This window comes from Charadrius vociferus, unplaced genomic scaffold, assembly GCF_000708025.1.
Source record: "Charadrius vociferus isolate BGI_N301 unplaced genomic scaffold, ASM70802v2 scaffold62, whole genome shotgun sequence".
Classification (NCBI taxonomy): domain Eukaryota; kingdom Metazoa; phylum Chordata; class Aves; order Charadriiformes; family Charadriidae; genus Charadrius; species Charadrius vociferus.
Window position 1 is genome coordinate 5,094,529 of NW_009647419.1, and position 16,975 is coordinate 5,111,503.

Here is a 16,975-nt window from a genome sequence, read left to right on the forward strand (position 1 = left end):
TTTCTTTGTATGTATTTCTCTAGAGTTTTAGGAAAATGTTCAACAGCTTCATGCGTTTTTCTGTGTCTTATCACAGTTTGTTATAGGCAACTATGCACATGTTCTGTCTGAATTTCATCTGTGGCATACAGGCCAAATGGATTAGCATCCCATACAATCCCATAAAAAGCTGAATTCAAATTCTCCTTAAAATATCCTATCAAGTCATCTTGGAGTATGCAGAAGGTGAACAGCTAGAATTGGAACCCTGAGACAGCCAGGATGTCTCCATGCTACTGGGGACAAGAAAGACCTTGTCTCCCACTGGTTTAGTGGGACACTCTTCCTGTTCAGCCAAAAGCCTGACCCATTGGTTCCAACTCTAAGACTTCACTGAATGTTAATACTTTAATCCACTTGGGTTTAACACCTGAAGTCATTACGACTGTTTTTAACATGCTATGTGAACCATAGGCTCTGCAAAGGCAACATAGTTAACACCTAAGCAGGCAAGGAATTCTGACGATCTTCTGTCAAAACCTCTTCTCAAATTGCGGAAGCCTTAAATCTAACTGAATTTTTGTAAAGTTACTGCAAGCTGTTATTAACCAGCTGAAGACAGAGCAGACTCTCCCATCGTCCTCTGCTGTATGTGAGGTTATGAATACCACGTTGCTGTTTTCTACGCAAAGCTGAGGTAATGTTTCTGTAAAACTGCTTTTGTTCTTATTTTAACTTCCAGTAAAGAAAATTCTTGATGGCAGAGACTCCAGCTATCAAACTATGATAGGTTGTTGAAGTCTTTAGGACTTCACGTGTTCTATCCTGTGGCACAATCCTTGGTTTCATTTCTTATATAATTATGTATTACAAAGTAATAGAAGGAGATGGGTGTCATATGAAGGTCGAAAAGTAAAACTGACATGCAAAATTATGCTTTGAGTCAGTATAAATTTATGTACTGAGTCACACTCAGGCTGTATGTTCCTCATGTGGCTGATTCCATAAGGTAAAAGTAGGCAATGCCAGCACTGCAGTACCAACACATACACTGTTATATTTTCTTTCTTACTGCCTCTTGTAGCTCTATGCCACTAGATAGCATTATAACAAAAGTGCTCCTATAATTCTGCTTGTGTTGAAGGACTGACGTGGTCTACTATCTTTTACCATCAAATGCCACATGAATTTAATTCACTTTTTGTATTGACTCAGAACATAAATTTACATTAGCACTGCCCATGCTGTACTATGAAATAGAAGGTTTTAATCTACAACGTTGTAAATCTAGCAGCTTTTATCATTAATCCTGAAATACCTCAAGGCAGAATGAATTTACTATTTAATAAAGGCACAGCTTGCAGAGTTATGCCTCCATCTTCTCCTTCTTCTGAATTCCACTTTTAAGAAGCAACTAAATGAGGGAAATATTCTTCCTTGTTACAAAACTTTTGTTCCTTCTTCCCAGCAAATAGCTGTTTAGAAGTTCAGGCATGTGCTGTTTTCTTCCCTTTCCTTAGAATCCCTAGAAATCATATGATAAGTTTTTCTGCCACCTCACATTCTCAAAGGTTGAGAAGCAGCCTGCAGAACTCTTTCTTCTTCTTAGCCCTGAATTAGAAAAACAGCAAGTGTATAACAGGGTGTGTAGAAGGAAGTTCATATTCTTTACAGACATGGAAAGCCACACGTTGTTCACTATCGGTGTGTTCAGCTTAGCACAGGACACAAAGGAAAACAATTTCTTCTAGGAGTTTTGATTTAACCTGGTGAGGCAGTATAGCTTTTTTTCTCAACTTTCAAGTTGTGTGTTCTGCAAAGTATCCTTTTAACTATTAAAAAATCCCATGTAATTTATAACATATTTCTTATCCTCTCAGATACCAAAGTAATACAGCAGCTGATATTCTAGATACTATTACCAACATTCAGCCTAAAGAAAGTGGTGCAGGAGCTGGAGAAACTCGTGAAGCAATTGTTTATCGTTTAGCTGAAGACATGTTAGAGAAACTTCCTCCAGATTACATACCCCATGAGGCAAGCTAATCTTAGTTGTTTTCTTACTGTTCTCTCTGTTGAGTTTTCATGTAAGACATTCTGAAAAAGAAACCCTGAACTGTAAAGAACGATTGTATACCTAGTAGCAGATTCAAGCAAGGAACCAACATCTTTATCGCTATCAGTGTGAATTGATATGAGGCTTTTTTATTTAAAATCAAGACATCTAACAATTGATCATCGAGATATGTCATGGAGACTATGCTTGGACTTCCAAAGCTGCATGTGAAAACACAGAAAAAAAATCAGTGTTGACTTTTTGTGACAGCAGTCTCCTGGGCCTTCTGAGTGAAGTCCTATTCTAGCAAAATCATGAATAATTGTACAGTATAAATATAAACAGTATAAATATAAATATATTTATAAATATAAATAAAAACTGCAATATTTTTAAGGGGGTAAGAGTTACTTGAATAATGTGAAGTACAAGCCTACTATTTACTGTTCTGAACACAAGAAAGTTAAGATGTCATATATGAAAACAGTATCTCAACATTTCAGATTTAATTAAACTCCTTTTTCTGTGCCCCTATATTTTAGGTAAAAGCTCGTTTCATTAAAATGGGACAACTTAACTCTATGAATATTTTTCTTCGGCAAGAAATTGACCGAATGCAAAAGGTGATCACAATACTCCGCAACAGCTTGAATGATCTTAAATTAGCCATAGAAGGAACTATTGTTATGAGTGAGGCAAGTAAAAGTGTATTTACTACGTGTGGAATATTTTATTTTAAACTATTACCTTGATTGCTTTAGTTCATATATTGTCATTTCATTCCTTCAGAATTTGAGAGATGCACTTGATAATATGTATGATGCTCGAATTCCTCAAGTATGGAAAAGAGTATCCTGGGATTCTTCAACACTGGGCTTCTGGTTTACTGAACTTTTGGAAAGAAATAATCAATTCTCTACTTGGATATTTGAAGGAAGACCAAATGTGTTTTGGATAACTGGGTTCTTTAATCCACAAGGTAAGGTACTGAAAGGGCTTGAGTAATAATGTATTTAATCATAATTTAATGGTTCTTACTACATATCTAATTTAATATGACACCTAGAAAAAATGTTTTCATCACTCTCAAAATATGTCACAGAAGCCAAGATAAGTGGATTCAAAAAAGAGATTAGATAAAGTCATGGGAAACAGGTCCAATGGTAGCAATAAACATGACTGTCCAAACTTAACCTTCGAGTTGGGAGGTCCCTAAGCTCCAGGTTGCTAGAATCTGGAAGAATATCGAAGAGAGAGGATTTATGTGCCATTTTGCCTGTTGTAATATTATTTCACTAAGCATCCGCCTTTGTCTAGTGTTAGAGACAGGATGCTTGTACAGATGGTCTTTTAGTCTGACCTATAAACACATTTTTTATATTACAAGAAGGAAAACGTGTAGCTAACAAATAAAATGCTTTATCTTGTTGACATATTGTAGCATGATATGATACATCTTCAAAAGAAAATATACTTAATGATAATGATACAGCTTTTAAAGAAAATATGCTTTTCCTGTGCTTTCAGACTGTTTAACTTATTCCAAACTGTAAGTTGTGCGTATGGAAGAGCTTTAATCTAGAGCAATATATATGCTGTACAGTAGCAACAGAAAGAATTTTTTTACAATAAGAAAAATCATTCACTGGAACAACCTCCCCAGGGACATGGTAGAGTCCCCATTGCTGGAGGTTTTCAAGATGCAATTGGGCAAGGTGCTAGATAATCTAAGCTCTCTTTCCCACGAAAGGTTGAACCGGGTGATCTTTCAAGGTCCCTTCCAACCTGGGCTGTGGTGTGATTCTATGAACGTGTACCAGAATTTATAGCAGTTATCTGTCTAATGTCAAAGTTCTTTTTGGAGTCACTCTCAGCAGTTGAGGTGCCTGGAACACATCCAAATTATCATTAAAAGGTGGTATTGAGATGCTAGTCAAAACACCATTCCATTTATATCATAAATGACACAGCTGGTAAGCACACTGTTCTCTGGTGATTCAAGAGCAGTATACACGGAGGTGCAAAAGAAGATAACGGACCAGATTCTTTTTACCAAAGAAAATATTTAGCCTAAAAACAAACAAACCTGAGGCACACATGGTCTCGAACTTGGTGATCACTTCCACCTCTGTGTTCCAAAAAAATAGTCCTGTAGGTGGAGAAAGAAGTCTGCTCAGTGCAAAAGGTTTGCTACGGCTAGGGGTGAGATAAGTACAGTTACTGTATTTGTAATACTGCTCACCAGGAAACTCTGACTAAATCAAATCATACAGTAAAGTTTAAAAATTGATTGGTGTGAGGCAAATCAGAAATTGGACTATCCTGTGCTGCCATTGCAGGAAAATCTAAACTGATTGCACTGGTGAATCAGGCTCTAAATCTAACATAGCATTGGCAAACACATTATAATGTTAAAACATGAGGAATGTTTTTTATCAGTTTAGTGGAAAAATCTATTTATAGTACTATAAAGTAACACCAATAATTATATTTAAACCTGTTGTGATTTTTTAGTAATTATCAGTGTTTGTCTGCTATAAATCATTATTATTAAGGAAGAATGTATGTTAGTGGTGGTGCGATATTCCATTCAGTAGACGTGGCACTTGGAATGAACAGGCTTATGAAAAAAGCAAATATCAGATTATAGAATATAAGTATTTTTCAGCAAAATTTAGAAGCCTAGATCACACTGTTTTATTTTTATCAGTGTATGATATTTGAGAAATGCATACACGTTCATTTTAACTACAACATTAGTTGTATTTACATCACATATGAATATTTTAGCTGTGACAAATACCTTAGCTTCTAATTGGCTTTGTCCTAATTAGCATGTTAAACCACTTCTTAAATCTTGAAATGCTGTTTTCTACTGCATGCCCATGTACTTTCAGGATTTCCCTCCTGGCTTGTCAGTATTTTAGTCAGTGGCTTCACCTCCATGTAGATACTTGACAGTGCACAAAACACTAGTCATCTTTTCCTATATGCCCCATCAAGAAGGAACTGATGCCATTTCATCTTTAAGTCTTTACAGTAATCACTCTCCCTTTTATTCACTAACAAAACATAAATTTTTCATCCTTCATACGCACTGCCTTATCTAGATGCCCCACACATGTATAGTTATTTTTATTATCACATTCAGATACACCTTTTCTGTTTTTCACTGGCAAAATTTATTTTCGTTTTCTACATTTTTCATTAAAATAGAAATTGCCTTTGTCCTAAGTTGCTTTTACATAAATATCAGCTCACATAATTGATATCTTGTCTGCCTTCAAATTCCTTCTTGAAATACAAATCTACTGTGGATCCTGTAGTTGATTGCCTAATGATAATTTGTAAATCAGTATTCTGAGCAAACAGTTGTTAACTGAATAATTCCGTATATTAAAAAAGTACATTATTTTATATGCCATTTAAAAATATTTTTTTCAGTGTAATGCATTCTATACCACTTTTGTCATTTGTTTCTATTTTGGTCCAAAAGCAAAGTTTGCTATTGTTAGTCAAGGTGCTCATTTTCAGTAGAACTCTGAATATCTGTCTATAATACTCAGTGCAGAGCCATGCAGATAGCAGAGCAAGGGCTTTTTTTTTGTCATATGAGATATATACTAAATCTCTGGCTTAATTTCTCAAGGATTCCTGACAGCAATGAGACAAGAAGCAACTCGATCACATAAAGGCTGGGCTTTAGATACAGTTACAATACATAATGAAGTGCTAAAGCAAAACAAAGAAGAAATTACAGCACCTCCTTCTGTATGTATGACATGCAAAGATGTTTCAGTATTAATTTTTGGTATTTAATTTATATTGTGTATCATTCAGTCATTTTGGATTGCTAGAGGAAAAAGTTACTATTGTCTTCACCTCACTGGTTTTGCTCAGCATAGAAGATAAATAAAAATAAGCATGAAGATTTTAATTTTTTTATTTTGCAGTTACAAAAATATTTTATTAAGAGAACCATTTTATTGTATCACTTCTTGATTTTTGGAATTTATAGTAAACTTTAGATGAAACTGTGTAGTGTATGGGCTTTATTAAACACTTTTATTGCTATCGATTTCAGTAGCATTATCTGCCGAAAAAGGATGATATTATAGTTCAAAATTAAATAATTTGAAAAGATGCAATGTCAGATATTTTTTACTGTAAAACATACATTCCTTTTAATGTTTTAAGCCAGTTACTCATTTTATAAAACAGATGCTTTATTTTGTGTAATGTATCTGCTTACTGTCCACACAGGAAGGAGTATATGTCTATGGGCTATACTTGGAAGGGGCAGGCTGGGACAGACGAAATAGCAAACTCATTGAATCTACACCAAAGATTCTTTTTCTCCAGCTGCCTGTGGTGCATATGTTTGCTGTTAATACAACCAGTCCTAAGGATTCCAAGCTCTATGTTTGTCCTCTTTACAAGAAGCCGAAGAGGACAGATCTGAACTATATTACAGTGATCTATTTAAGGACAGTAGTGTCTCCAGACCACTGGATATTGAGAGGAGTGGCTCTCCTGTGTGACATCAAGTAAACTTTTTTTCATACCATAACAGAAACAGAATATATGGCACATGTAACCAATTACATGTGTAATTCTTCTGCTGCTTTTTATTTGGTGGTCATTGGTCATTATACTAGAACTTTGATTTCAATCTTGGCTTAATGAATTTTTTTCTCTGCTTCCAGTAAATTCAGTTGGTCTTGGCTATTTGGTGATAGTTTTAAAGTAAAGTTTTCAAAATAAGTTCACTGATTTTACTCTTTGTTTCCATTACATTTCTTTCAAATGGAGTATTTGCTTTAATAACACAATTAATGTAAAATAAAATGTTGTTAAACCTTAAAAGAGAAAAACGGCTTTTTCACATTCTTTCTCATATACAACTTTTAGCTTGTGTTTCAGTGACGTATGATGACAACAGAAGACAATATAGAACATAACAAAAATTAAGTTCTCCTAGATACAAGTTTTAAAACATTCCTGGATTCTGCATGATACATACATTATTTTCTTTGATTCTGCAGGAAACTTCATGTTTAAGACAGAAAAGTATATTTCATCCATATTTTTTGCTTGGGGTTTCTCAGGGTTCACTCGTTCTTGTTAAACTATGTAGATTAAGCAAAACTACACCAGGAATGTTTGTGTCTGGAATATCTGACAGAGACCAGGGTGTTCTCTGTCCAGTTTAGTTGTGTGGGAACATAGCTACAGAAGTAGAACAGTGCCAGCTAATTAATATGGATGGTTTCGTAACTAAAGAGAGAACCAGGATACCTACAAGTACAATTATTTTCCTGCATCTCATCTTAGCTCTGAAATATAGACTGGAATCCTTGGAGTGGCTGTCACAGAATTATTCTGTGATTAACTTGATGAACATCCATGTATTCTCCAGGCATAATTAGCATTAAACTAGTTCTATGCATGTCATACTAAACAAGATATGCAGTCTATACTATCTCTTTAACAATCTGCGTAAAATTTGTTCTTCCTTCAGATAGTTTTATTTGGCAACGCAGTTTTTCACTTACACCCCATGAATAGACTATGTTCTTCCTTTTGCAGTTTAAGAGCGATCAAATGCATCTGCTGTGGCAAAGTGCAGCTACTATTTGATAAAGTCCTGGGGCATCTGATGGGATGGTAAAAGGCTCTTCTTGAGTTAGAATCCTATGGCTTTCTGTTGGAGGTTGCCATCCCAGGATATCCTCTTGCAGAAAGGCTGTGGCATATGGGAAAAAAAAAATGCATAGATACAAAATAATCATCAGAGTAACAAAAAGCAAGATCTCCACATGCAGTTAACTAATAAGTTTCTTCTCTCTCCTCTGTAGACTTAGTTAGATTCAAATACAACAAACCAGGTAAGGTCTTAGGTAAAAATCCACAGAAATTGTAAACGTTAAAAGTTGTACTACAGAACTATACATGCACAGACTTGGGAGGGGGGATGAATCTGACCGCAACTGCAAGAGGTTTTGCTCCAAGTAATCAAAAAATTGATGACAGTATTTGTGGTGGGTTCAACCTGAAGAGCAGCTAAGTACCTGCCCAGTTGCTTGTTCACTCTCCCCTGCCCTAGCAAGATGGGGGAGAAAATTGGAAAAGTCGAAGCTGAAAACATATATGTTGAGATGAAGACAGTTTAATAAGTGAAGAAAAACTGCACACACAAGCAAAACAAATTGAGGAATTTATTTACTGCTTCCCACTCGCAGGCAGATGTTCTTCCCACTTCCTGGAAAGAAGGGCCTCAACACACATAACAATTGCTTGGGAAGACAGATGCAGTAAGGAGACATATCCCCCTTCCTTCTCCTTTCCCCAAGACTTTGGTGCTGAACATGACATCATATGGTGTGGAATAACCCTTTGGACAGTTTGGGTCAGCTGTCTGGGCTTTTTCCCCTCCTGCATTCCCGCATACTCCCAGTCTACTTGCTGTAGGCACAGAGAGGGGAAAAGGTCATATCCAAAAAACAGCATAAGAACTATGGTGTATTTATTCCTAAAGATTTTTTCCTGGACTGGCCTTTCAGCTTAATTACAATGGGGAAACAATGTGTAACCCTGTGAATGCCTCCACAGGTGGAAGATGTGCGTTGCCACATTTACAAGTGAAAGTCTATATGGGAAAATACCAGGGAAGATGCAAATTAAAATGTGCTGAATTATATAACTTACACTGAAGAGGATTTTATTCTCCATCCTGTATAATTTCAAGAATAGAGATGAATAGTATATTGATGATCTCAACTATTTCATATATTGCATCAGATTCTTAAGAGCATCTGTTTGTCAAAGTCCTATTGCCATTTCCCATCTCCTGTGAGTCTGTCTGGGGGTTTGTTCCATTCTGTTTCCTCAATACCATGCATTAGCTCATTACTTCCAGGTTACAATTAATGTTAATTTCTATATAGATTTCCAGTTAGTTTACAGAAATAATCTATGTTTTGTGACAGCAACAATCTCCTATCTCTTCAGAAGGCTCCATTTTTGTCTTTGCATGCTTTAAAAATATTCACAAAGTATTTCTCTGTGGGATAGTAAATTCTTACACTTAATTTGGTGACAGCCAGCTCTTCAAACATTTAACAAGGAGCAGTTAATTACTTGAATCACCATAAATTATTCCTCCCAGCTGATATAATGTATAGGAATTCAAGACCTCAATTCAAGACCTTTTACTCCCAGCAACGCTCTATACATCCAGGATATTGTAACAAGCATTCAAATGCCTAAATTAACTCTAACATTTTTTTTTCAAGTTACTGAACAAGTTACTGCCTGAACTGTTTTATGCTCATTTGCCATTCAAGATGCTGCTGTTTGAGTTGTGAGACAGTATTGTGGTCCCTGAATTGACAGAGACAAGAATGCCATGTCGACTAAACACAAATATTTAACAGATGATCAAAAAAACACACATACTTGAAATATGGCATTGAACTAGTCTCTGTGAAAGCAGTGGCCTAACTCTTGAAGATCTTTGTTTGGGAATGTAAAGAAGAACATGTCCAGAATTAGCTCAGAGGGTGCATCCCTCATCTGTATTATTCTTTCCTCACTCAGTGGAACTGTCACCAAGGAGAATTTCCCTACCCGTCTCCTCTGATTTTCAGAGGTAAGTTCAAGCAGGTAAGACAAGGGAGGGCATGTTCTTTTCTGCTGCTTCAGAGTGAACACATTAATTGGGAGTCATTGATCTGCCAGTATGTCAAGACACTCACTTTTCATAGAAGTGTTTGTTCTCAGCTGATGATTCATGAGAAGTCTAGAGCATGGCTGTATGATGAGCTTTTATATAACAATAGGCAGAGTTAATAAAAACTATGGGGAAAAGCTTGCAAATGTCAGGGAAAGGAATTTGTTTTCTGGTCAAGCTGCTAAATCTCACGAAACTACTGACTGGAATGACCTTGTGCCAAGAAGGTAAGATTTCAGCTAAACTTTAACTTAAAACATTTGTTAATTCCATAGCATAATTTTCTTTATCTGCACCTTCTGTTTCTGCCTCTAGATTTTGGTTAGTTGTAAGTAAAAATCGTTCAGCAGAAATTTAGAAAATTCATTTTCAAGGTGAAATATTTGATGGAAAGACCTACAGTTTTCTTATTCAGTAATCTCATTTGCTGACTATATCTAATAAATATCTAATTTTAATATTTAAACTAATTCATTACTTTTTTGATAGTTTGGAAGAACATTTGACAGCAGTATGTAAGTATAATTCTGTTGACACAAGTACTGAAAATCAAGTGTATAGCATGTGCAAGCAACAGTTTTAATTATAGTTATGTTTAAGCTGATTTTTTAATATTGGAGTGTAACTGCACAGATGTTATAAGTCTCTTGATCAGATTTCTTCAGAAGCCTCTGGTGTTATTTATAGTCCTCGGGCAGACATCATACATACTACACCGGACATTCTCAGATGTGGTACCTATATCTGCACCACACAAGCAGGGTATTCCTGAGGCAAGTCTAGTTGCATAAAAGCCAAAAGAGATGCCTTTTCCAGTGTTTAATGCTGCCTTTAGAGCACAAAAGAAACCTGCATAGATTAACTCTTAGAAATTCAGGAAAACTTTTTTTTTTTAACTTAGCAACAGTCTACTATAAAGGTCAAATCCAGAAATAGATTTTAGAAATAGAAATGCCACATAATTCTTATATAGCAGAGATTAGGATTGGGAAATAAACAACTGCTAACATGTATGACTTATTTTTATGCCCCTTTATTTCCATTCCGATTTCTAATTTATTAGATATAAATATATGCTAATAAGGTCCTTGGGGATATCTGATCAATCTCTGATTTACTGCATTGGCTATTTAATAAAGGAATGACTCAACTAATGTATTAGTTAGATGACTACTAATTTACAGATATCCAGGAATGCAAGACCCAACTTGTCCAACTTCCACTATCTTCACATTCCCAAATGTTTAAAAGGATCAGTGGTTGTGTTCTGCCAGTTTTTCGGGACTTAATTTAATCTGTATCTTGCTGATAGGCCTATTGTTTGACTTAAATTTTTGTATTATTTATTATTAATCAAGATAGTCTTCACAGCATTCAGGTGAGGTTCAATCTTCAGCAAAAGTATTTTATCATTTTTCATAAATACTGAGATCTCACCCAAAATTTATCCTTACTGTCAGTTCCAACATTCACCTTAAATAACAAATAGTAATCAGTATTTTTCCCCCTAAACCTCATTCATCTCCAGGGAAATGTGATTCTACTCTCTGGATATTAGGAAAACTTTACCTTTTTATCTTTCTAGGACAAAATGTCACACCTGAAGTTAAAGCAGGTCTTCTCCGACCCCTTGCCTTTCCCCCTTCCCCAACTACCAGACTTCCCTTGTGGATCTGCAGCTTCTAATGTCTTACAATATCAACAGGTTGACTCCTCCAATTTACCTTACGTTTCATTTTTCCAAAGCAATCTTGGCAGCATGTCTTAACAGATAAACTGTCAGCAGCTTCCTGCATATATTCACTAATCAGTAATTCCTCCTACCAGTGTTTATATTTGATATTCAGATTAGGCAAGCGGTTGTTTAAGAGGTTAGCTAATTAAAACTCCTAATATTAATTTCTCAAAGTCTGCTGGCTAATCACCAAAGTGATTTCTGTGAAGAGATACTCAAAGGCAGAATCACTATTTGCCTTACAGACGTGGTAATTCAGAGAACTACATTAAACAGATAATTGCCCTTCTTCCTTGCAGCTGCAGATGACTTATGAGCAGGCTGTCTAGCAATGGAAATGAATGATGGTTAGGGTCAGCCTCTTTTTTGGGGGGATGTTTATGATATGAAAAGCTATGGCCTGAAAAGACACTGTGACTAACAGTTTGTGATCTCCTTCTCAGTGGGCAAGTGAGCACAAAAAGTAAAAATTACTGTAATGCAAATGGCGATGGAAATGGAAAGGATTTAACATGCATATTTATGATCTAGAGAATTTAATCCTAACCCCTGTCTCTCCCTCTAGCCATGATAGCACATGGGAAACCTGTGAAACTGGTCCCCCATGTCACTTACTCAACCAAAATGCTAGACTATAAAATACCACCTCTTTCTCGAGAGACACATCTTGTCCTTCTTCAAAGGATATTTTTCTCAAAAACCCATCAGATGCTGCAGACAAGCTACTAAATGCTTGTCTTGGCGTTTGCGAAGCCTTTTACTGAGGGAATCCAGGTCCCACCTACTAGGTGTCTAGCAGCACAGGAGACAGAAATCATCTCCATCTCTTTAGAAAAGACCAGCATTATGATCATTGCACAAGACATATATCAAATTGTACAAGGCAGTTTTCCTTTTCTGTATCAAGGTTTCCCTTGGTGAGAAGGTATTGAATAAAGTGATTTCCAAATAATTTCCTCACATAAAAAAAGCTACCGCTACAGAAGACGGATAGAGGAGAGTGATATTTCTGTCAATTTTACTTAATAAATAATAATTGGGCTTTACTCTTTCCTTCCTTCATTCTGTGATTCATAGCTTCCTACTTTATTCTTGCAAAAAACGAGGAGAGAAATTGAATGCTTTACAGAGCATTTCTTACCATTGTTTCCTTTGTGCAGGCATCTTTTCATTTTGTTCGCCCGAGCAGCCTTCTATAGTCCAAAATACAATTCTTAACAACGTATTCTTGAACAGGGGGTTTTCAATTAAGAAATTTGAATTAGGAGTCAGAGATTGTGGTAAGAAATTCAAACTGTAATAAAGGTGTTTCCTATTATATTACATAACTGCAAATGACCTTTATATTTCTATACTTCTAAGATTTTGCAATATAGGAATGTCTGGGTCAGATTCACAAATTAACACAGGATCGCATGAATCCTTCAACAACTTTGTAACCAGAAGAAATTCTTCTGCTTCCTAATGCAGTACACATTTAAAAGTTTTGTACATTCATCTGTCATATACAGAGCATTTGCTGTAGCCATGTTCTGATACAGAATACTGTAAGATCATTTTGAATATTACCAAGATGCTTAAATTACCGACTTCCTAAAGTCCAGGTACAATTCAGATGATTTAGCTTCTCCAAAGATACTGAAGTATATATAGCTGCAAGGCAAGATGACCTCCCTTCTAAAAATGAACGTGCTTGTAATCGCAGTTGTAGCTTATGTGTTTGTAACGGTTGTTCGCGTAATGCTGCTCAGAGCTACCTTTTTTTTTTCCCCAGGAGGTCTACAGAAGGATTTCTCTTAGATGAATTTTTATTTGAGTTAAGTAGGTATCTATATAAATTAAAATTCTGCAAACACCATCCACATTCAGTGATTCAACACTAAAATTCTTCTGCTTCATTTCCTAAACACGTATTTCAAATTTCTAAGTGATATATTTGAATAACTTCATAGGTGCTGGTACGCAGGTCAGACACTTTAGCTTTTATTGAACTTGGAAAGATCTTTACTGACAGTTCCTCTTGGCTTTGTAAAGAAAAAAAAATGAGCCAAAGTATATTCGCTGCTGCAGCACACTACAGTTACAAAACAGAAGAGCTGACAGCCTTTCAGGTACCTGGGCAACTCTCGCACAGCCCCTCTACGGGGCAGCAACTCCCTCTAAGAGTTTAGACCTATCTGCACTGCAGTTGTTTCCAAGAGTTGTTACCTGATAAACAAACTTATTGCAAAAGACAATGTTTATAAAAGCAAATAATTACTGGTCACGGAGAAGCACAAAGTGCATAACTTGCGCTGAAAACTGATAACATTGTTCAGGATAGTGCATAAGGCAGCATAGGAAAATGTCTGTTACTCAGCAAATGTCAGAGCAGAAACGTGTAGCTTCTCCATGAAACAGATTTTTCTCTTTAGATAGCTTCAGAGACGAAGCATTCAGTCTCACGTGGGACAGGGATGTGACCTTCTGCATATACAAGGCTAGTGGTGATAGAGTTCCCAGGCACCGGGAAGCCTGAACTGTTGCGAAGGCTTTTTCTTTCACCCATGGGAACCTCCTGTGGCAAGCCACTAGTTACGCTGTTTCCACAGAAAAGGATTATCAGGGGAGGTTATTAAAAGAGACACTGAGCTTTTTCAAAATGCAGTTTTGCCCTCAAAATATAGTAAATTGCATTAATAATGCTCAATGCTCATAGCAGTACAATAATCCCCGTGTCGCAGTGTAACTGCAAGGTACCTTCTCCTCAATACATCTGAGAGGTTTTGTCCAGCCTAGACGTAAAGGAACAAGAGGGAAGTTACAAAGTCCTGCATTTTAAATAGCATTCACAGTCCTTCAGCTACAGAAAAAGAGGTGTTTGCCTCAACAAACAAAATTCTTAAGTGGAAAAAAAGCTTCCCCATTGCTTTGTATTTATCAAACTGAAAGGACCCCAGCTCCTTTCGAATATGGATAGTGTAATTTTAATGCTTCACTTAGCTATTTCCAAGCTGTTCTTTTCTTACATTAACACTGATGAAAGGTCAAGTTAATTTTTAATAATAATAAAACCATTAATAAATATAACAGAAATCCAGCAGACCCAGGTTTTAAAGACATCTTTCATTGGTATTTCCCTCCCAAAAGATTTGAATTTATTCGATGAATACCTTTCTATCTCTAGGAAAATGACCTCTCTTTTATTACAGTGACTTAAATCAAGAGGAGTTGTTCAGTCTTCTGAAATTTGATAATAGGTTCTAGATGGGCACAATGAAAATGTGCTTGTTCAGAGTTTACTCTGATCTGGGGTTTTTTTCCTCCAAAAACATTCATGTAGATAACACTAGCATATGTCATCATACTGAAAAAGTTACCTTTGATTGTTTCTGGAAAGCAGAATTATTCTAAAGTAATACCTCTGTTTCTAAAGTGATATATGTCACCTTCAGAGCCCTCTTCAATGGAGACACGAGCCTATTAAGCTCTTGCGAAAGCAGCTGGCCCTCTGCTGCACACAGGTGCTGTGAGTCATCTTGGGACCAGAAGTCCGAACTGGAAAACTTAATTAAAAGGCCTAGTGCCGAAACAATAGAAAGCAGAAGAGATGTGCATGTGAAGTAGGTGCATCCTGCTAAGGCTGGTAGTGCTATCCAGGTGGAAGAAGTTTCTTTCCCTTTATTTACAGGTTTCTGTTGCCTGGCCTGAAGGAAGCTGGGGGATATTTTGCTCAGTTGCCCGGTGGTTTTGTTGGTTTATTGAAAGCAGATGTAACATGCATATTCCTCAGGTGCCAGGAGGTAAGGCCAGCCCATTGGTGCTTCCAAATGGGATCAGGTGTTGGGCTTCAAGTAAAACATTCCTGTGAGGTGTAACCAGACTTGGGCAGGGTCCTCTCTTAGCCCTTCGGGGGGAGTCAAACCACATCAAATAGTTAACAGCCAATTGTTAGTTTTCCTACTCACGTTTCTCAGCAGTCTGGTATTGCAGATGCTTTCTGCAAGGACATGTGATAACTGCAGGTAACAGGAAAGTAGCTTTTTACAGGAGTTTCTTATATCTAAGTGTAATTTGTCTTAGCCTACATGCACACACAAAAAAAAAAAAATACAGATTCAGGCAAAATAAGCAGGCTTTTCCCTGTCTCATTATCTTCATCCCTTTAAGGCAAACATTAGGTATGGGTTTAAATCTTTAAAATCCAGGGGATGGCTGATTTCTTTAAAAAGCACGGAGTCTTTTCATTGTTCCAGGTGACATTGCTGTGACTAAACATGTTTTTTCAATTAGATCTTTAGTCTTCATTCCTTCTCACTGTTCCCTAAGTCTTCAGCAATGTCTGTAGCAGACATACTTATTCTACAAGAACAAAGTATTTATTTTACTGGGATAGTATAAACATTAATCTGAATGAACAACATAAAAAATATTACCTGAGGCAGACATTAGAGGTTTCAACTAACTTGGGGTGTTTGGGGATCATCTCTTTTAACTACCCAAAATGTATGTTCTTTCTCTCCTCTTTGGGAGTAATTTCTTTTTCCTTCAATCTTTGTTTCCAATCACTTTAGAAAAGTTGAAGGAAATACCTTTGCAGCCTTCAGTCAATCAAACCACCATGGCAAAATCTTTCTGCCTGGAGTTAGCTGTTGAGATGTAACCGCTGTTGTGGCAATTCACATGCTGCAGAATGTCATGATTTCATGATCTCACAGCATCGATGCTCTGACTGGTTACATTCCCAAAGCATCAGTCTGATGCTGTGTTGTATTTGAAATTAATATCCATGATTAATATTTAAGCTATTACCTTCTTTATATTCCAGTAGCATCTAACAGACCAATGTGAAATCTTTTCTCCAGTTTCCAGCTCAAGTCTGAGCTTTCCTTCTAAATCTGTTAGGTTCTCTATGCTTTCTTCTTCCAGATTCTGGCGTATAACCTCACCAAATATACGTGATTTAGTGAAGGTTTAGTTTTACTAGTCGGTACACAGTGAATAAATAAGGACAATAGTATGAATCTAGTACAAAGCAGATTGAGAGCCTGCTTTGGCTAGGCAAATAAGTATTCTAAATCCTCCAAATTTACACATCATACTATTGCTAGGATTGACCTGGGCCCTGACTTCAACTGAGAAACCGAGCTCTGAGCTGACGTGCAGCTCTGCAAATTCGTGTTATAAATGAGTAACTGCATTTACTGTTATTAAAAACTAATAAAACCCGGATGTCACGAACAGCATGAAGGCCACCAAGATGCTTGAGCCTGGACAAAGTCAGATTAAAATAAAATAATTTTAAAGAAAAGGAAAAAAAAAAAAAAAAGAAGTTGAAGAGGTGGGAGATAGGATCTCAAAGCCGCTTTCTCGGCATTTTTTCTTTTTTCTTATTTTTTTTCCCCTCCTCTCCCCTCTCTGAAACAGCCCTTTCGCGCTGACGCCACCAGCCCGACCCCCGGCTCCCCCCAGCCCCGCCGGACCGCGCCGCACC

The 16,975-nt window shown here is 36.6% G+C and overlaps 1 protein-coding gene across 1 annotated transcript in view; it reads left to right on the forward strand.

The window, feature by feature from the left end:
• Positions 1 to 6,586, forward strand: part of DNAH8 (dynein, axonemal, heavy chain 8) — a 145,019-nt gene extending 138,433 nt beyond the window's left edge. Inside the window, exons 88-92 of the mRNA XM_009880463.1 lie at positions 1,860 to 2,016; positions 2,578 to 2,730; positions 2,825 to 3,014; positions 5,685 to 5,806; positions 6,299 to 6,586. Of these exons, the coding sequence (XP_009878765.1) occupies positions 1,860 to 2,016; positions 2,578 to 2,730; positions 2,825 to 3,014; positions 5,685 to 5,806; positions 6,299 to 6,586 (910 nt within the window). The remainder of the gene's footprint in view (positions 1 to 1,859; positions 2,017 to 2,577; positions 2,731 to 2,824; positions 3,015 to 5,684; positions 5,807 to 6,298) is intronic.
• The last annotated feature ends 10,389 nt before the right edge of the window (positions 6,587 to 16,975 follow it).